Consider the following 22,124-nt stretch of genomic DNA (forward strand, 5'->3'; position numbering starts at 1 on the left):
GAGGGTCTGTCCATGTTCTGCATGTGTGACTGATGTGAAGGATTCTGCTAGCATGTAGTGTCTGTGTAGGAATGTGTAACGGTGCAGCTTGTTCCAGTTTCCCAAGAGTAGTATATTGGTGCTCCAGAGCCCAGTGTAATATATCTATCTATATATTTATCTATATATCGCTGTCTTTTCATGGGTGAGTTAGGGCTATTATGGTGTGGTAAGTTTTTTTTTTTTTTTTTTTTTTTGTGTTCTAGAGCAGTGTTTCCCAAGTTGGTCCTGGAGTACCCCCTTGCCAGTCAGGTTTTCAGACTATCCACAATAAATATGCATGACATTGATTTGCATATACTGCCTTCATTACATTCAAATCTTTTTCATGCAGATTCATTGTGGATAGCCTGAAAACCTGAATGGCAAGGGGGTTCTCCGGGACCAACTTGGGAAACACTTCTCTAGGTCCCACTGTAATATTTCTAGCACTGTCTTTTCATACATAGGTTAGGGCTGTTATGGTGCGGTTAATTTTCAGGATAGGTTTTGGGTGTCTTTGCAGGGGTTTGTGTTATTTCACAGTGTCTAGCCTTATTTGAAAGTAGGCTGTGGGGCAAGGGCCACCTTTGGTGGCCTTTGTCACCCAAAATAAATATGCTCAAGACTAGTGTTCTTCACATCCTGTAGAGTGGAGGAGTGGCCTAGTGGTTAGGGTGGTGGACTCTGGTCCTGGGGAACTGAAGAACTGAGTTCGATTCCCACTTCAGGCACAGCTCCTTGTGACTCTGGGCAAGTCACTTAACCCTCCATTGCCCCAGGTACAAAAATAAGTACCTGTATATGTAAGCCGCATTGAGCCTGTCATGAGTGGGAATGTGCGGGGTACAAATGTAACTAAAAAAAAAGTCCATTTGATTTAAACAAAGTGTCTAGCAGTGGAAGGAATGTGTGTGCTATTCCTGAGGTGATGGTTGCCTGCTCTGGACAGTCCAGGGACCTCTATTGCATTGTGAACATTTATAAGAGGACGTTACGAGTCTGGGAGACTGGGCATCCAAATGGCAGATGATGTTTAATGTGCAAAGTGATGCATGTGGGAAAGAGGAACCTGAACTATAGCTACGTAATACAAGGTTCCACATTAGGAGTCGCCGACCAGGAAAGGGATCTAGGTGTCATCACTGATGATATGTTGAAACCCTCTGCTCAGTGTGAGGTGGCTATGAAAGCTAATGGAATGTTAAGTATTATTAGGAAAGGAACGGAAAAGAAAAATGAGGACATCATAATGCTTTTGTATCTTGCCATGGTGTGATTGCATCTCGAATATTGTTCAATTCTGGTCACCGCACCTCAAAAAAGATATAGTGGAATTATAAAAGGTACAGATAAGGGCAACGACAATGATAAAGGCTAAAGCGGCTAGGGCTCTTCAGCTTGGAGAAGAGACTGCTGAGGGTAGATATGATAAAGGTCTGTAAAATAATGAGTGGCATGGAATGGGTGGATGTGAATCGCTTGTTTACTTTTTCCAAAAATACTAGGACTAGGGAGCACGCAGTGAAGCTACAAAGTAGTAAATTTAAAACTAATTTGAGAAAATATTTCTTCACTCAATGTGTAATTAAACTCTGGAATTCGTTGTCACGGCACGTAGTAAAAGCAGTTAGCTTAGAGGGATTTAAAAAGGTTTGGATAGCTTCCTAAAAGAAAAATCCATAAGCCATTATTAAAATGACTTGGGGGAAAATCCACTACTTATTTCTAGGATAAGCAGCACAAAATGTATTGTACTGCTTTGGGATCTGATTGGCCACTGTTGGAAACAGGATGCTGTGTTTGATGGACCTTCGGTCTGTCCCAGTTTGGTTGTACTCAGCGTGTTTTTTCTAGCAAAAAGGTGCCAGTACTCAAATGCGAGGCCACTCTTCATGGGTGGGGTGATCACTGACGGACCCACCCCAGAATAGCCAGGCCCCCTGCAACTAGTCACAGAATCTATGTCAAGGCAGAATTGGTGTGTAGAGCCTTAGCTCTTTCATTAAAACTTGGGGTCCATGGGTCAATTTTTGCAGACAATGGAAAAGGTGCCGGTACTCAGTACCCCCTCAAAAAAAAAAAACCCTGGTTGTACTTATGCCATTGAAAATAGCATCCGGTGCCCATCCTATATAATAATTCTCACCTCCAACGTTCTAATGTGCCTGGTACCATGGCTCCCTCGGAGGTGGTCTGCTAGGTAGTTTAGAATGCACTGACGTCAGTGATGTCACTACAAAAAAAACAGCACCATGGGCTTTTAAAAAAGGAACACAGTTCTTTAATGAATGAGCCTTGACACGGGCCATGTTTCGGTGACTAGCACCTGCGTCAGGGGTCACAGTGATGACGTGGAAAACTTGGGGAATAACGCGATCCATTTTGATACAGAAAGTGAAAGTGCCTTGGTGCTTTGTAGCTTTTACTACATGAGACGTGGGGTAAGGAATAATATATTGTAGAGGAATATATTCGCGTTATTCCCCAAGTTTTCCACGTCATCACTGTGACCCCTGACGCAGGTGCTAGTCACCGAAACACGGCCCGTGTCGGGTCTTTTTGTCAAGGCTCATTCATTAAAGAACTGTGTTCCATTTTTAAAGGCCCGTGGTGCTGTTTTTTTTTGTTTGGACTTTAGTTTGTACTTTGTTCCCTCTCTTTTGTTATATCCAAGTCGTCAGTGATGTCACTGACAGCTGATTCCAAGGCAAGGGGAGGAGTAGGGAAACACGCGGAGCAGGTTTCCCTACTCCTCCCCCTGCCTACCAATCAGCTCTCAGTGCCCCCCCCTCGGCGCATCACCAAAGCCCCTACCCCCCCCCCCCTTGGGCACATCAACTCCCTCGCCACCCGCAGCCGCCAATACTAACGCTGTCCGGCCGCTGCTGCTTCTCCTGTGGAGCAGCAGCGGCCGGTACAAAAAGAAAAAAGCCAAAAAAAGATTTTAAACCTGAAACTTGGCTCCGTAGACAGCCATCTGGCATTGGCTGTCGCCACTGCAGCCGCTCCTCCTCTCTCCTCCATGTCACTGCCCCTGCAGGAAGACCCCGGAGGAGCGCAGCGACATCAGAGGGGAAAGGAGGAGCGGCTGCAGAGATGACTGCCAATGCCAGATGGCTGTCTACGGAGCCGTGTTTCAGGTTTAAAATCTTTTTCTGGCTTTTTTCTTTTTGTACCGGCCGCTGCTGCTCAACAGGAGACGCAGCAGCGGCCAGACAGTGTTAGTATTGGCGGCTGCGGGTGGCGAGGGGGTTGATGTGCCTGAGGGGGGTAGGGGCTTGGGTGATGCGCTGAGGGGGGAGGGGAGGGTCGCTGGACATGGGTGGCTGCAGGGGGAGAGGAGGGTCGCTGGACATGGATGGCTGCAGGGGGGGCAGGGAAGAGAGAGGTGGGGAGGGGGTCCTGAGACCAGATGGGTGGCTGCAGGGGGGAGGGCAGAGGAGACAGAAGGGACGCTGCAGGGGGGGCAGGGGGAGAGGAGGGTCACTGGACATGGGTGTCTGCAGGGGGGGCAGGGGAGAGGTAGGTCGCTGGACATGGGTGGCTACAGGGGGGCAAGGGGAAAGGAGAGGAGGATCGTTGGACATGGGTGGCTGCAGGGGGGCAGGGGAGAGGAGGGTTGCTGGACATGGGTAGCTGCAGGGGGAGAGGAGGGTTGCTGGACATGGGTGGCTGCGGGTGGGGGGGCAGGGGGAGAGGAAAGTCGCTGGACATGGGTGGCTGCAGGGGGAGAGGAGGGTTGGTGGGGAGGGGGTCCTGAGACCAGATTGGTGGCTGCAGGGGAGACAGGAAGGACGCTGCCGGGGGGGGGGGGGGGGGGATTACCTTGCTAGCGCCCATTTCATTGCCTACCGAAACGGGCCTTTTATACTAGTAACCATAATAAGGCTCTCCACACTTTCTGTGGTTCCAGTAGGACGTGCCTCTTAAAAAGTATGAGGTAATTTAAAAGCACTAGCATGCAAAACATACAAAAGATGAAGTGGGGCAAAAGGTTCCTGTTTTAGCTCCAGTAGGGATGTAATCATCAAACTGTAAGATCCAGTCTCTGGTGTGTCTCGGAACACAGACCTGATTATAAACTATTAGGTCCGGTAGGCTTAAGCCTGCCCTACCCAATCCTCAAATAATTTCACAACAGTAAGTTTTTTTTTTTTTTTTTTTTTTGTATTTTTTTTTGTATGTTATTCCTTTACCCCCTCCCCCCAAGCAGATTTTTGCTAACATTCTATATAACATCTGCATGTCTTGCTGCAATAACAATAGAGGAAGTGTCTGGAAAGTAAACGGCCATTTTTGAAAAAAGGTGTCTTTCTATAAAGATTTATTCTTCCTGAAAGAGACAGAGGCAAGGCTTTCCATGCTTCTAGTTTGTTTTGTAAGTTGCAGCAAATAGGGGATGTTGACAGAATATAATTGTCAGAGGGCAGATATATCCCTAAATAACAAGCTACCTGTGACCCAAGCAACAAGAAAGATCTCTCTCTGCCCCCCTCCCCTTCCCCCAGTTATTTCAAAGGGTCATTTTTCACTAAACCCTCTGATCTATGAATGCTAAGGCGAAACTCTGAGAGATCCCCATATACTATTATAATTTACAATATTGGCAAAGACTGGTGGGGATGTGTTAGTTTTTTCTGTATTAAATTTTCTAATGGTGGATATGGGGTTGGCTGGAATAACCATGGTTTTGAGGGAGCTTGCCACAGTTGTTCAGTGGCTCATCTGAGTGTACTGACAGAGTGAACCTTTTTCTTAAACACTAGTGGTGTTACCTCTGTTAGCCAAGTATTGCCTGTTTGTCTTTGTCCCAGTAGGGTGGGCTCTTTGCCTAGTCTATTTTGTTCTACTGTATGCCATATGTTTGCATTGCTTTGCTAGTATTGACATGTGCAGCTAGGCTGCTTATGTTTGATTTCTTTATACAGCTAGGCTGTTCTACTTTACCTGTACTGTATACTTTATGCTTTGCATGGTTTCTGCTAGTATTGAGATGCGCAGCTAGGCCGCTTATGTTTGATTTCTCTATACAGCTAGGCTGTTCTACCTTAACCTTATTTTATGTATTATGTTTGCCTTGCTTCAGCTAGGTTAGATTGTATAGCTAGGCTGCCTGTTTTCCTTTCTGTACCATTTGGCTACTCTTTTAGCTCTGTGTTTTTTGCTACTAATAAAACTGCCTCAGTTCACCGCCACTTGTGGTCCCGTTCTTGGGAGTACTCTTAGTTCTGAGGGGACTCGGTCTAACCAGAGATGATTCAGTGATTCTCATGCGGCCACCTCTGGGCCAAAGGCTCACAAATGTCACACCTACAGCTAAAGATCTGAAAACACCTCAGTCTCCGCATAGAGGTGCTCCTCCAGATTGCTAGAGCAGTGAACATGTCCAGCAGGGCAGCCATGATAACAAAGTATCTATATATCTATGTGTATATATTATTTTATTTATATATTAATATATAAAAATTTAAACAGATCAGCTTCTTCAACTTTTATATACCTCTGACCCTGTAGGGCCATCAGAGCTCAGGAATGAAGACTAATGTACTGGTCACGAATGTATAGCAATTGCTGCCAAAAACGTTCTGCCGGTAACAAATATCTAGAAGGCAGAGTTGGCTTCTGCATCATCAAGTCAACAAAGAACATAGCCTCCATCATCCAGCTCGACTACCAGGGCACAATTAGCTTTTTAATTCAATGCCACTGCACTCTTTTACAGCATGTCTGAGGTCTTCTCAGAGTTTGTAGATGTGGGTAACAGACCAGAGAAATTCTTTAGCAGCCCTTACTCATTTAAAAAATGAGTAGTACTCTCAGATGACCCAAAGCTTTGCTGGCTAAAGCAGTGCAAATTGTACCTGGTGCTCATGCAGAATTCTTTGAAAGTGTAAAATCAAGGTGTTCCTGGAGTGAAGAGCTTGTAAAATTTGTTTCTGCATAGTTGAGTACCTTCAGGATTACCGCCCATGGATATCCAGTATCCTGTTTCCTTGGCTCTAATCGGTGTGCTCTTCAATGTCAAAGGAGGGCTTTCGCTCAGTAAGCTTTAAAGACTGCAACAACCACTGCTCCAAAAAGCCCAAAGATTCTCCTACCAACAAAGGTTCAGGCAGACTCACTAGACACAATTGTATCTCAACCTGTTTTATATGTCATCCAGCTAAGATTCCAAGTCTGCCACTTATTTTTGGAGTGCACTATGTACATGTGCCATATTTTAGGCCTGGTCTTCCAGTTTACCCAACCATTGTTGTTGCGAGTCCAGGTCCATATTATCTAGCCTTTCATGGGCTTCCATAGTCGATCATAGCTGCTGCAGTTTCTTAACTAATGCCACTTCTATCACAGCAGTTATTTCTGCTTTAAGCTCTGCTGTCCATCTAGAACACACACACAAGGACTGGAAGGACTAAAGGGAGCTGTTATCTTAGCTTCCGCCATTCAAAACTTATCTATTTTCACCAATTTAGCTGTGATGCTAAGCAGGACAGGAGCAAATGTACCCTCCATTTACTGATTGCAATCTCCGTCACACACCAGTTAAAAAATGTTCAGCAAGATCTCTTGGGAAAAGATTATATTGCCGAAAAGATAGGGACAGTGGAGGCGCTCTGCATTTCAGCTGCTACTCCATCACATAGCATCACGGGACCTCACGTCTTCTATTTTTTTTTTAACTTTACTTATGAAATTTGAAAATACAAAGATATAACATTTTTATAAGAAATAAGGTGTGCGGTCATGGTTCGTCTGCTGGTGGCCAACCCGCTTCCCCTTCCAAAGGCTCACGGTTTACTCTGGCAGGGTCTGGTGGAAATGGAAGATCCAGTTTCCTTCTGGCTTATGGTCTTGTCCTTAAAGGTGGCATTTAGTAAGGAAAGGGTTCTTGCCTGCAGTTATCTCCACCTTGCTCAAGGCCCGCAGGTCTTTTATCTCCCTGGCCTATGTCCACGTTTGAAAGGTCTTCAAGAGCTGGTGTGTGCAATGTTCACTTTCTTCTAGAAGGCGCAGGTTCCTAAAGTCTTCGGGTTTTTGCAACAGGGGTTCGATCAAGGGCTGGTGCTGAACTCTCTGAAGGTCAAGCTAAGCAGTGCTCTCCAGTTTTCGGGATAAGATTCTAGGCTAATCCCTCAATGTCCATGGGACATTACCTATTTTTTGAAAGGGGTTACTCATTTGCACCCTCTGGTCCAACTATCTATTCCCTGGTGGGATCTGCATTTGATGCTGTCTGTGCTTTTCAGGGTCTTGAAAGGTGTCCCGAGGTAACTTTGGACCTTGCTCTGAAGATGTCTTCTTGGTAGCGATTGCTTCAACCAGGAGGGTGTTGTAACTTCAGGCTCTGTGTCGTTGGGACCCCTATATCTCTCTGTAGGTTTTTTTGCTCTCCACCAGGTCTTTTTGGATACTAAGACGTTACAAACCCTTATGTTCCTGTCTAGATTACTACAATGCAATCTGTGAGCATTACACAGTCCAATCTGAAGACTACAGTCTCTACAAAATACAGCTGCCAGATTTCTTTGTAAACATCGTGCAGGGATCATGTTAAGCCACTATTTCGTAAACTTCACTGGCTTCCAGGTACAGTTCCAGATTCAGTTTAAAATCCTTAACTTGCATTCAAGGCTCTGCATGAGGGTATTCCAGATTATCTTGGAAGCGTGCCACCTCATCTATTATGCTTGGTGATCATAGGTTAGTTCTACCAAGTCCCAATAGGGCTAAGTTAGAATCACACATAGTGTGTGCTTCTTGCACCTAGCTTATGAAACAATCTACCCCTTTCAGTTCATTTGGAGACCTCATATAAGCAATTTAGAGTCAGTTTAAAAACCCATTTTTTTTTTCTTGAAAAGCTTTCCATGATGCAACGCGCTGGTAGGGGGACAGCAATAGCATTGCAATGAATGTCACCATGATTGCTGTGATTTTAAGTAATGTACATCACCTTGATTTGACCTTGGCCAAGATTGGCAATTCATCAGTTTTTAAATATAAACATATAAGAGGATACCTTCCAGGTTAAGGGCTAAAGCAACCGCCTAGGCAGAGCCCCAGGTGATCTCTAAGTAGGATATGTGTTAGGCAGCAATGTGGTCATCTCTCCATTCCTTTGAAGTATTACAGACTGTATGTGCTGGCCAGATCCTTTTTGTACTTCGGCAAAGCCATCATTTAGGGGGTTTTGTCTTTCCTCCCAAGTGAGTCAGCTTGGGTACATCTGACTTGTTCAGGATGGTATGGTCCAGACTAAGGAAGGTGAAATTTGATCTTACCTGTTAATTTCCTTTCCTTCTGCTGGGCTATATCATCCTGGAATCCTCTCTTGGAAGGCCAAAGCTGCTGGCACTCTCAGGATTCTCTCTCTCTCTCCAGTTCTGCTGTTTTAAAACAAAAAACAACAAAAAAGAGGAATTAAAATTCGATGCATTTATAGCTGTAGTGGTTGATGGGGCATAGGTATGCTTTCCTAAAGGGAGCTTCCATTGCTTTGGCAGAGGTATAGTGGAGCTTACCCTTGAGCACCAGTAGGTTATACCAGTGATGTCAATGGGAAAAATCAGTTTTTCTGCCTCCATCTTCTGGCAGGAAGGGAAAAATGTGTGGGATTAACACAAATGAATCATGTTTAGAAGGAATGGATCCAAAGAAGCTTAGCGGCGATTAGGAAGCAACACCGGTAATTGGGGAAACAAAGCCAGTACTGGGCAAACTTGTATGGTCTATGCTGTAATCGTGGCTGGATAGATTCAGCTGCAGAAGTTTGAGAACAAGGCCTGTGCTGGGCAGGCTTCTACGGTGTGTTCCCTGATCGTGGCTGGCTGACTAGATTTGGATGGGTTGGAGTGAAAATTTTCAGGGGTTTCGATATTAACTTCAGAAATTTTAGAAGAAGGATAGTGCTGGGCAGACTTCTACAGTTTATGTCCTGATAATGGCAAAATCAAATTAAAGACCAGGTATGCATATGACGTATCACATACCATATGTAATGAGTCTGGGCAGACTGGATGGACTGTACAGGTCTTTTCTCGGAGGATTTTCTTGGGAGCACTATGGCAACAGGGGCTGATAAAGCTTTCCCAGTGGATGGAAATTGGAGGGGGGGGGGGGGGGAGAGCTCAGCCTCTAGAGGCGTACAGCAGAGAAGTGATGACATTGTGAAAAGTGGATCCAGATTTTTGGTTGCCTTAACCCCTGCCAAGGGGGAGTCCTGGAGCTGAACAGGAGGACTGGAGTGACTGGCTGCTGGAAACCTCTGTCAGGAGGGCATAGGGAGTTTGAGTAAGGTCCCTGTTGAGTGGGGTTGAGAGAAGGAAGGAATGCCTGGTGGAGAAAAAGAACCCACCCTAGGCGGGAGGGACATGGGTGCAGAGGAACCCCACTTCTGCTATGACTTGCCAGCCAGAGAATCTCTAATCTGTGGTGGGACAGTATATCATGGACACTTGTTGGATGTGACTTTGGCCTCTTTTATGCATTTATATTTGAGGAAATGAGGGTTGTTATGAACTGTTGGTTTAATGTTGATCAAGTAAAAAAGTTTGAAGTTACTTATTGAGAATGCTGATCGTTATTTCAGAAAAGTGAATATTTGCATCCTGCAAGATGGAATACCTTTCAATTTACCAGGATTTAGCCTGGCCCCAGCATGAGCCCAGCTCATCTGAAGTACAATTGTTTTGTGAGCCCTGGACCAGGGTACCTGACCTGTGGAGCTTAGCCAGTGACCCTGACTGAAGGGGTAAACCAGGGTTACAAAAATGGTGCCTGTAATGTGGGGCAAAAGGGTTGATCCCGCTGGGACAGAGACATTGATGAAGAATCATTTCTGGGACTAAGCTATTTTTATTTATTTTTAAGGGCTGTGACTTGTTCATATAGAGAGAGTGAAATTGAGCATCCAAGCTCAGGTGGATTCCTGTTTCCCTGCAAGTATGAACCGTGTAGAGAGACCTTGGCACAGCCTGGCATAAGTAACATTTGGGGCCGAGCTGGGCAGGAAAGACTTTGAAAACATGGCGGTTGTTCCCACCGGCGGGAGAATCCATTGGAAGAGGAGTTTGCCACCATGATTACTCCATTTGCAGAGAAACCATACAGACATCATCATGCCAGGGGGAGGAGCTTTCTGGCAAAGAAGAGAGTGACGTAGCCTGAGGCCACACTCAAAACTCTGGAGTGCATGTGGATAGAATGGAGCAAGAACACAGTGGCGCAGAGGGAAGTGAGTGCAAGGGGATGGGATGACTTCCCTATGAGGAAAGGCTGAATCTGCTTGGACTCTTCAGCTTGGAGAAAAGACGGCTGAGGGGAGATATGATGGCAGTCCATAAAATACTGAGTAGAGTGGAATGGGTAGACGTGACTCGCTTGTTTACTCTTTCCAAAAATACTAGGACTAGGGGGCACGTAATGAAGCTACAAAGTAGTAAATTTAAGACGAATCTGAGAAAATGTTTCTTCACTTGTGTATTTAAACTCTGGAATTTGTTGCCAGAGAATGTAGTAAAAGCAGTTAGCTTATCGGGGTTTTAAAAAGGTTTGGATAGCTTCCTAAAAGAAAAGTCCATAAGCCACTATTAAAATGGACTTGGGAAAATCCACTGCTTATTTCTGGGATAAGCAGCATAAAATGTATTGTACTGTTCTGGGATCTTGCCAGGTACTTGTAACCTGGATTTGCCACTGTTGGGAACAGGATACTGGGCTTGATGTACCTTCGGTCTATCCTAGTATGGTAACTCTTATGTAGGAAGCTCTGCGGGCGAAAACCCCAGTGAGACTTGACAATGACACACCGGCTAGTGGCTGCAGTGGAGATATCTGTGGAAGATGGGAGCTCAGAAATAGCTTTATTCGAGAGCTGAAGCTTCCTGCAGTTGTGCAGAAGCTACTGACTGTCCTCGGGCAGCTACTGGAGGAGAGTCCTGGTGGATGCAAGCGCCTCTCCCTGGGGAGTACCTAAGAGACCTTTTTGGATTAAGCCTAAGAAAGCGGGTAATGAAGTTGCCTAAACTGAGTCAGGTGAATTGCTACCTCTGGTGCTTGGTGTGGGACCTTTTGGCGGTTCTGGTATCCATATGCCCCCTTCCAGGTGATTGAGTGTTGTGCAGGCCCAGCGTGAAGTCTGGGTTTGGAAAGAGAGATTCAACTGAGGTCCAACTTGCAGGGCCCCGAGGACCTTAGCTATCAAGGACTAATGCAGCAGCAGGTTGCTCTCTTGAATTCAGATACGGTTTCATCTCCATCACTTCCACCGGGAGGCTGTTCCACAAATTCACTACCCTTTCTGTGATGTATTTCCTCAGATGTATTTCCCCCCCCCCCCCCCCCCCCGAAAAGTGCCTCTGCTGCAGGCAGAATGTGGGTGGGTTTTTAGGGGATTACTGTGGCAACTGGGGCTTGTAAAGCTGGTCCGGTGGGTAGAAATGTTGGGTGGGGGAGCTGAGCTTCCAGAGGCAGGGCAGAGAAGTGATAAAAGGGATTCTGAAAAGTGGCTTCAGGTCTTTGGTTGCCTTACCCCCACTGAGACCCATAGTACTGAAAGGGAATCCTGCAGTTGAACAGGAGGAGTTTGGAGGGCTGGCTGCTGAAAACCTCTGTCAGGCGGAAAGAGAGTTTGAGTAGGGTCCCAGTCGAGGTGCTTTGAGAGAAGGCAGGAGTGCTTAGTGGGGGGGGGGGGGGAGGGGGGGGGGAAATACACCCCAGGCAGGAGGGATGTGGAGGAGCCCCACTTCTGCTAGGACTTGCCAGCCAGAGGATCCCTAATCGGGGATGGGACAGACACATCATGGCCCCTTCTATTACATCCCAAGAATCAGCCCAGACAAATGGGTTGTGACCATCCTCTAGCATGTGGAGATAGAGAATACTGGCTTGGTTGCTAAGCAGAGGAGCTTAAGAAGCACTACTCCAAGTTCTGTATCTCTAGCAGGCGGGATAGCAGCTCCTATGCACTGTGGTGACTTCTGTGTGGCCTCCTGTCCTGCTTGCAGGTTCAGTTGAGTTTGGGGTTGAGAATATCCTATGCCTCAGGTGTAAACCTAGTGGTCTAGGTCCCTCCCTGCTCCCCTGTTGCCACTTTCTACCACTTAGTCTTCCCTTCTCTTTTTGTCCTGTCTGTATCTTTAAAAAGTGGAGCCACTTCAGTTCTTTTTGAGAGCAATTGTGCTGTGGGAAGATTGGGGGGCTTCAGTGCCAAGTTCATGAGACTGTTTCTATGAGTGTATTTATTATTTTCTGTCTGTGCCTTTTAAGTCTTGTGCATGCTATGAGGGTAAGCTGGTTCCTGCACACTTTGTTTTACTTCTGTGGACATGCAGCTTTTGTCTACTTTGGCCGTTGGTACTCCATCCCCGGGAGTTCAATCCGGCCCCACTCCGATGGCGATTTTAACGGGCTCAGTGCCAATGGCTCTTGCGCGCCATGAGGCTTGGGTGACCATTTTGTCAGCGGGTTCCATGCTGCTGTCATGTCCTGGGATATTGGCTTTGCAGGGGTAGAAGTCTCTGCCCTGCCGTTTTTGCCTGCATTTGTTCTTTTATTACATCAGGTCTTTTTATTAAAGTCGGTTCAAGATGCCCCTCCTTCTTCCCCTCTTGTTGCTTTTAAGGAGCATTTTCCTAAAAAATGTTTCGCAGGATTTGGAGAATGGTCCTCCTTGGGACTTGGAAGAGGTTTTATTTGTATATTCTGACTGTCCTAGTCCTGCTGATGGCCCTGACTTGGACATTTCAGAGGCAGACAGGGGTGATGATCCTACTGTAGGTAGACTTTTTTTTGATAGTGGAGTTGCTTCTGTTGATCACAAAATCTATGGAGGCTATAAGCATTTCTTCCCCTGCTTCTCAGTCCTCTGGTCCTGCTCCATCTATTATGTCGGGTACTAAGAAACCTCCTCTATCTTTCCATATTCATGAGGCTATGCAGGAGCTTATTATAGCTTAGTGGGAGACACCTGATTCTAACCTCCGGGTGGCTCACGCAATGTCCAAATCATATCCCCTTCTGCCATCTGATTTAGAGCAGTTTGCTCTGCTTAAGGTGAATGCCCTTATTATGGTGGTTACTAAACGTACCACTGTCCATCTTTGCGGGACCCCGGAAGAGTTTGCTGGCCTCCAAAGCGACAGTGGCTTGATGGCTTAAGGAGGCTATTTCTTCGGCTTAAATTTTGAGGTGTAGATCTGCTCCCAATGCACATCAAAGCTCATTCTGCCAGGTCTTTGGCGACGATTTTGGCAGAGTCTAGGGCAGTTTTGTTGGCAGAGATCTGTCGGCCAGCAATGTGGTGGTTTTCTCATTCATTTGTTAAGCGTTACCGTTTGGATGTGCCTGCTTGAGCAGATGTTTCCTTTGGGGCCACAGTTCTTGCTGCAAGGGATATCACGGTCCCTCCCCTCTTAAGGATTGTTTTTGTACATCCCTTTTGTCTGGACTGATCCTTTGAGACTGAACAAAAGAAAACTATCAAGTAATTAACTAAGTTTTCCTTCCATTATGTCCCAAGGATCAGTCCAGAGCCCGCCCGCCCTTATGTGATGGTTTCATTTTTCTGGGTTATACGTAATTTCGTGTGTTTGTATTGTGGTTCTGTTATTTCTAAGGCACGGGTTTTGCCCTTTATTTCATAATTCTTTTTTTTTTTAATCTAGGAGCTGGAGAGGTTTTTTTTTTCCCCCTCTGGAAGTCACCCTTTCACTGCTTTATTGAATACTGGCTTCATTGGTAAGCGCAGGAGCTTATGTTGCACAGCTCATTAAGGTTCTCTATCTGCACCTGCTGGATGGTTACAACCCATTTATCTTATTTATTAGAATTTATTTACCACCTTTTTTGAAGGCGGTGTACAGCAAGAATAAGTCAAACAGAAGCAATAGACAATTACAGCAGTAAAAATATTCAAACAATACAAAGAATGGCATAGTATGCTACATTACAATGCCAATACAAAACATTTTAATAGACAGCATAGGAAAGCAAAGGTGGAACATATAGATAAGATGGAGTAACAGGAGTAAGACAATAAGGGACTAAATTAAAGAGAGTTGCAAATGAGGTCAGAAAGGTGCTTGAACATTATCTTGGTTAGGGTAGGAGTGGATAAACATGTCCAGCTATAATATATGCAGCAGGTGTCATTTATTTCTTCCACTAAAGTCCTGGTTGAAGAGACAAGCTTTTTACCTGCTTCCTGAAGTGGAGATAGTCTTGTGTTAAGTGGAGCCTTTCAGGCAGTGCATTCCAGAGCATGGGGGTTACTCCACAGAAGGCTCGCTTGCGGACATCTCATCGTGTGATGTTATTTGGAGAAGGTGTGGTTAGGGGAACTTGGGAAGACCTTAGTGACCTTGAAGGTGTGTGGAGGGGAGATCCTGTTCTTCAATTTCCTTTAAGGGCCTTGAAGGTCAAAGTTTTAAATTTGGCTCAGTATTGTATTGTACTGGTAGCCAGTGAAGTTTATGCAAAAATGGTGTGATATGGTCACATTGCTTACGTTTTGTTAGTCTTGCTGCAGCATTCTGAATCAATTGGAGCTGGTGCAAACCCTTTGTAGTCAGACCAGTATAGAGAGCATTGCAATAATCCAATTTTGATGTTGTTATGGCATTTATTTGTGTGGACTGATCTTTTGGGACTAAGGGAAAAAAATTTCAGGTAATTAATTTTTCCTTATGCATTTAAATTGATTAAAATGACGGTTGAGTTACCAACTGTTTTGATATTTTGATCAAGTAAAAGCTTGAAGTTACTTACTGAGATTTCTGGTTGTTATTTGAGAACAGGATTTAGTCTGGCCCCGACTTGCGCCCAGCTCTTCTGAAGTGCAATCAGTTTTATGACCCTGGTCCTGGGTACTTGACCTAGGGAGCTTAACCAGCGGCCCTGACTGAAAAGGTAAACCAGGGTTACAGGTATAACTAAATTTCAGTTTGGGCCTGTTAAATTGTGTATTCCATTGAACTTGGTTTCAGTTCAGAAATGGATTAACTGGAAAATCTACATAGTGGTTAAGTAACAGTTTAGCAAATGCTTAAAGATACAGATGTTGAAGGCAGTCCCCCAAAATAGCATATGCAAATAATCAGCTCAATTAACTTTTCTATTTAAAAATTTTAAATCAAGAAAATGCCATCCCTGCAAGTAAACCATTCTAGATAAATCTGCTAATCTTGTCCATGGACTGAGTATTAGCCAGGATAGTAAGTATACATTATGGGAGTTGAACTGCCTAGATTTCTGAGTGGATTTGTGGAGAAAGAGCTACCCAGAATTTGAGTATAATAATAATGTTTCTTGGGTATGGGAGGCTTGCATGAGAGACTGGGGGTATTTTTTATGGTTTAGACAGTCTCTCTGGAGGTTAGGGTGAGGGGCAGTTGTATTAATAGACTGGGATTATTTCACTGCTCCCTAGGACAAAGAGATAATCAGGATGATGGAGAGTGTCCCCCAAATTCCTGCTGTGAACCTGGACTTCCCCTATTCATTTCTACAGCAACAGGACTACATGGAGTCACTGCTATTAAAGCAACCAGGCTTGGGGATCTCCCCTAAGGCTTACACTCATCGTTTCCCATGGCAGGTAAAACTGTACACTATAATATGTTCCTTGGCTTTCCTCCAGAACTATGTCTGTGTCCCACACTTTATTTTTATTCTGGTATTCCCTGCAGCACTCTCCCATAGTGCCTCGCTCCATGCACCACCCTTATTCATTGATATCACCTCAGCAAGCATCTGCCTTCTTCATTCCCCAAATAAAATAAACACAGGGGACTGCAGGTCCGGATTAAGGGGCATTGGACAGTGTTGCTCAAGGGAAGGTGGGGGGAAGGAGAGGAGTCTTGGTTAAAAAAAAAAAAAAAAAGTGGTGGTACAATTTTTTTTTCTTTGAGCTCTTGGTCAGGCACAGCCATGGTCTTGGTTCAAGATGAAGGTAAAAGGATCCTGAACCAGAAGGAAAACCTAGTCCCCTAATCTGCTTTAACACAAGTTCCTCTGACCATGGCTATGTTCTGCTGCTGCAGGGGGTAGGAACTCCTGTTTTGCTTCTGCTGCTTTCTTCCCTTCACCCCCAAAACTGCAGTCGTGATCCTCATCTTTGCTGCAAGAGAAGAGAGGAGCAATTCTGTTTTCTTTACCCCCTCCCCCCCCCCCCTCACACACACACATGGTGTCTTGTTTTGACTATTGATCTTGCCTCTACAACTACCACTATTCTTACTAATATAAGTTTATTTAAATAAATAAGATATTACTTTTTTTCCCTGCCAGACCAGTTCAGTGAGTGGGTTATGCTCCCAGGCAGCAGATGGAGGCAGAGAACACTGACCTTTCAGGGACATCATCAATAGTATAAGAAATGGTACAGTTCTGGAAGCCACCAGTATTTCTCTACCTTGAGCAGATGGTACAGGATGGACTGGCACAGCAGAATGTTTGCAAAGAAGGCCTGACTCCTAGGAGTGCAGGCTACAGCCTGCTACATGTGGTTGAGTCCCTGTCTGTTAGGAGCTCTCAAGGATTGGTCCACAGACCTTTTCCCCTGATTTTCTTTTTTTGTTACATTTGTACCCCGCGCTTTCCCACTCATGGCAGGCTCAATGCGGCTTCAGGTACTTATTTCTACCTGGGGCAATGTAGGGTTAAGTGACTTGCCCAGAGTCACAAGGAGCTGCCTGTGCCTGAAGTGGGAATCGAACTCAGTTCCCCAGGACCAGAGTCCACCACCCTAACCACTAGGCCACTCCTCCAACTTGGCGGGCAGTTTTCCCTCTTCAGTCCGGATCCTCAACACACAGGTCTTGGTTTGGAACCTCTACCAGTGGAGGATGGGGATTTGAATCCCCCCCCCAAGACCATTGCAGTGTAAGGGCCAATGCCAGTGATATTAAGTATTGTGTCTTAGGGGTCCTGTTCCCTCACCACCCCACCTTCTTGGGGCTGCCTATGAAAGGTGATGTCATTGAGCAAACAAGGACCTTCTTCCCAAGTGGAGGACAAGAAGGAACATCCCCACTCCCACCCTAAAAAAGAGGAAAATCTCTAACACGTATCCTTGCCATGGCCCTAATGACCATGGGAGCCATAGATATAGCTGCAGTTACTTGGCAGAGGCTCTCACGGCCTCACTGTTCTGAACCATTAATGCACAATTCATGTCACTTCACATCTGCCTGGCGTGAATGGCCACCCCTCTCCTGCTCCCACCGAGTTAAAAGCAGAGTCTCAGCATTTTCTTTTTCTCTATCCACAAGGCATTAAAAAGAAATGGGGGGGGGGGGGGGGGGGAATTTTCCTGTCTGTCCTCCCCCTGCATAAGGGTTCCATGGCTACTCAGTCAACATCGTCTTTCACAAAGGAAACTGCAGAGGGTCCAGATGAGCCCATTCTCACTCACTCCCACTGATCAAGCCCTGGAGACTTTTCTACAACAGTACAACAATCCAATGTACTACTTAGACTGTGAGCCCAATAGGGAAAGACCCAATACCTGTAAAGTGAAGCTGTAAACTGCTTGGGCCTAAGCGGTATATAAATACTAAAATGAATGTATAGGAGCAGGGGAAGCCCACTCTGACTCACAGAGAAGGAATGGCTCTAGTAAAAGGGAGGTACTTGAGGTTCAGATGTAATGGTTACTCTCCTAGGAGGACAGAGTGACTCTACCTGAAGGTCTGGTGTGTTCCACCACCCAGAGATCATTAACTTGGGGCTGATTCTTCCATGGTGGGAGGAGGGTAGGAAAAGAGCTTACATAAGTACATAAGTATTGCCATACTGGGAAACACCAAAGGTCCATCGAGCCCAGCATCCTGTTTCCAACAGTGGCCAATCCAGGTCACAAATACCCGGCTAGATCCCAAAAATGTACAAAACATTTTATACTTCTTAGTCCAGAAATAGTGGATTTTTCCCAAGTCCATTTAATAATGGTGTATGGACTCTTCCTTTAGGAAGCCGTCCAAACCTTTTTTAAACTCCGCCAAGCTAACCACCTTTACTGCATTCTCTGGCAACAAATTCCAGAGTTTAATTACACGTTGAGTGAAGAAAAATTTTCTCTGATTCGTTTTAAATTTACTACATTGTAGCTTCATTGCATGCCCCCTAGTCTTAGTATTTTTGGAAAGCGTGAACAGACGCTTCACATCTACCCGTTCAGCTCCACTCATTATTTTATAGACCTCTATCATATCTCCCCTCAGCTGCCTTTTCTCCAAGCTGAAGAGCCCTAGCCGCTTTAGCCTTTCCTCATAGGGAAGTCGTCCCATCCCCTTTATCATTTTCATTGCCCTTCTCTGCACCTTTTCTAATTCCACTATGTCTTTCTTTGAGATGCGGCGACCAGAATTGAACACAATATTCGAGGTGCGGTCGCACCATGGAGCGATACAAAGGCATTATAACATCCTCATTTTTGTTTTCCATTCCTTTCCTAATAATACCTAACATTCTATTTGCTTTCGTAGCCGCAGCAGCACACTGAGCAGAAGGTTTCAACGTATCAACGACAACACCTAGATACCTTTCTTGGTCCGTGACGCCTAACGTGGAACCTTGCATGACATAGCTATAATTCGGGTTCCTCTTTCCCACATGCATTACTTTGCACTTGCTCACATTAAACGTCATCTGCCATTTAGACACCCAGTCTCCCAGTCTCGTAAGGTCCTCTTGTAATTTTTCACAATCCTCCCGCGATTTAATGACTTTGAATAACTTTGTGTCATCAGCAAATTTAATTACCTCACTAGTAACTCTCATCTCTAGGTCATTAATAAATATGTTACAAAGCAGCGGTCCCAGCACAGAGCCCTGGGGAACAGCACTAACTACCCTTCTCCATTGAGAATACTGACCATTTAACCCTACTCTCTGTTTTCTATCTTTTAACCAGTTTTTAATCCACAATAGAACACTACCTACTATCCCATGGCTCTCCAATTTCCTCTGAAGTCTTTCATGAGGTACTTTGTCAAACACCTTCTGAAAATCCAGATAAACAATATCAACCGGCTCCCCTTTATCCATATGTTTGTTCACCCCTTCAAAGAAATGTAGTAGATAGGTGAGGCAAGATTTCCCTTCACTAAATCCATGTTGACTTTGTCTTATTAATCCATGCTTTTGAATATGCTCTGTAATTTTGTTCTTAATAATACTCTACCATTTTGCCCGGCACTGACGTCAGACTCGGCAGTCTATAATTTCCCGGATCACCTCTGGAACCTTTTTTAAAAATCGGCGTTACATTGGCCACCCTCCAATCTTCTGTTACCATGCTCGATTTTAAGGATAAATTACATATTTCTAACAATAGCTCCGCAAGCTCATTTTTCAGTTCTATCCTACTCTGGGATGAATACCTTCCGGTCCAGGAGATTTGCTACTCTTCAGTTTATAGAACTGCCCCATTACATCCTCCAGGTTTACAGAGAATTCATTAAGTTTCTCTGACTCGTCAGCTTCGAATACCATTTCTGGCACCGGTATCCCACCCAAATCTTCCTCGGTGAAGACCGAAGCAAAGAATTCATTTAATCTCTCTGCTACAGCTTTGTCTTCCCTGATCACCCCTTTTATTCCTCGGTCATCTAGCGGTCCAACCAATTCTTTTGCCGGCTTCCTGCTTTTAATATACCTAAAAAAAAATTTTACTACGTGTTTTTGCCTCCAACGCAATCTTTTTTTCGAAGTCCCTCTTAGCTTTCCTTATCAGCGTTTTGCATTTGACGTGACATTCCTTATGCCGTTTCTTATTATTATCAGTCGGTTCCTTCTTCCATTTTCTGAAAGATTTTCTTTTAGCTCTAATAGCTTCCTTCACCTCACTATTTAACCACGCCTGCTGTCGTTTGGTCTTCTGTCCTTTTTTAATACCCGGAATATATTTGGCCTGGGCTTCCAGGATGGTGTTTTTGAACAGCATCCACGCCTGATGTAAATTTTTGACCCTCGCAGTTGCTCCTAAGTTTTCTTTTCACCTTTTTTATCATTTTATCATAGTCTCTTTTTTTAAAGTTAAACACTAATGTATTTGATTTCCTATGTATACTTCAAAGCTAATATCCAATCCGATCATATTATGATCACTGTTATGAAGTGGCCCCAGTACCATTACCTCCCGCACCAGATAAGTACATAAATAATGCCACACTTGGAAAAGACCAAGGGTCCATCAAGCCCAGCATCTTGTTCACAACAGCGGCCAATCCAGGTGCTCCACTAAGGACTAGGTCTAGAATTTTTCCTTCTCTCGTCGATTTCTGTACCAGCTGCTCCATAAAGCTGTCCTTGATTTCATCAAGGAATTTTACCTCCCTAACGTGTCCCGATGTTACATTTACCCAGTCAATATCAGGGTAATTGAAATCACCCATTATTATTGTGTTGCCCAGTTTGTTTGCATCCCTAATTTCCTTTTAACATTTCTGCATCTGTCCATCCTGGCCAGGAAGACGGTACTACACTCCTATCATTATCCTTTTTCCCTTTACACATGGAATTTCAATTCACGGTGATTCCAAGAAGTGTTTTGTTTCCTGCAGAATTTTCAATCTATTTGATTCAAGGCTCTCGTTACTATACAATGCTACCCCTCCACCAATTCGATCCACCCTATCACTACGATATAATTTGTACCCCGGTATGACAGTGGGCCGCTGGTTATCCTCCTTCCACCAGGTCTCAGAGATGCCTATTATATCTAATTTTTCATTTAGTACAATATATTCTAACTCTCCCATCTTATTTCTTAGGCTCCTGGCATTCGCATATAGACATTTCAAACTGCGGTGGTTGTTCCTATTTACATCATGCTTAGTACTTGACACTACTAATTTGCAATCTTTTGTCTGATTTTTATTTTTATTTAGGGACACCTGATCTACTACGGTCTCTTTTGCAACCTCACTTTCAGAATACCCTGTCTTCCCTGTTTTGGTGATATCTTTGAAAGACTAAGCTAGATCCTGCAGTACCTGTTGGATTCTATCTGTTAATGCTGTGGTACAAAGTTTTTAAAACTAAGTGGAAAAGACTATGGAGATTAGTTGATAAAATTTGCTTTTTATATTTTTATTTTGCCTAACACTAACCTACAATTCCTCCTTTAAACCCCCAATCTTTAAGTTCCCAAAGCAAAATAGTATTCATCTAATTTGTAAGCTCTTTGAGCAGGGACTGTCTTTTTTGTGTATGGTGTACAGCGCTGCGTATGCCTTGTAGCGCTATAGAAATGATAACTAGTAGTAGTAACTAGTAGTAGTAATACTTACCAGAGAAATGTTCTCTCGGAACTTCTCAGAAAAAAGCTGCCTTGTCTTCTCCCTGTGTGCATTCTTTGGTTTCCTGTGCTAATTTGTATAGAGTTGAACGCCCTGGTCGCTGGTAGGACTAGGTTTCTCTATAGGTATGTAAGCTCCCTCAGGGATGCAGAATACCGCCCAAAATATGTAAACTCTTGGTGTGAAGGAGTGGCCTAGTTAGGGCGGTGGACTTTGGTCCTGAGGAACTGAGTTCGATTCCCACTTCCGGCACCCTCCATTGCCCCATGTAAGCCGCATTGAGCCTGCCATGAGTAGGAAAGCGCGGGGTACAAATGTAACAAAAATAAAAAATAAATAACCAATGTAGCTTTATTCTCTTCTGAATTTAATAGTTCTGTAGGCACTCTTCCTTTCCACCTCACTTAGGGCCACAGGGCTCATTCCACTAGGATGCAAGCAGCTTCGTGGGCTGAGACAGGTGTGCTATCCCTCGATGAAATTTGTTGAGCAGCTACGTGGGCCTCTTTGCACTTCTTTTCAAACCATTATAGAGTGGACGTGGCCACGAGGTTGGATTCTGCCTTTGGTGCATTAGTTCTTTTTGCTTTTTTGGCAGACGCTGCACACTGGGCAAATTTCAATGCAGTGTATTGTCTACAAAGGCACATCTAAATAATTCTTTCTTGGGTACTGACTCCTAAGGTGGACATTAGCATCAAGTAACTGAACTGGATTATTCTTCTCAATGTGTATCACTTTGCATTTGTCCACTATGGAATTAGAAAAGGTACAGAAAAGGGCAACGAAAATAAGGGGGAT

The 22,124-nt window shown here is 44.6% G+C and overlaps 1 protein-coding gene across 3 annotated transcripts in view; it reads left to right on the forward strand.

Annotated features, from left to right (window-relative positions):
• Positions 1 to 22,124, forward strand: part of PATL2 (PAT1 homolog 2) — a 221,562-nt gene that overhangs the window by 62,211 nt on the left and 137,227 nt on the right. For 2 of the 3 annotated variants that reach the window (XM_030209546.1, XM_030209547.1), the window contains exon 5: positions 15,449 to 15,616. The exons of the other annotated variant lie outside the window; for it this stretch is intronic. In XM_030209546.1, coding sequence (XP_030065406.1) covers positions 15,449 to 15,616 — 168 coding nt within the window. The remainder of the gene's footprint in view (positions 1 to 15,448; positions 15,617 to 22,124) is intronic. 3 annotated transcript variants of the gene reach the window in all.

Source organism: Microcaecilia unicolor, chromosome 7, assembly GCF_901765095.1.
Source record: "Microcaecilia unicolor chromosome 7, aMicUni1.1, whole genome shotgun sequence".
NCBI lineage: Eukaryota > Metazoa > Chordata > Amphibia > Gymnophiona > Siphonopidae > Microcaecilia > Microcaecilia unicolor.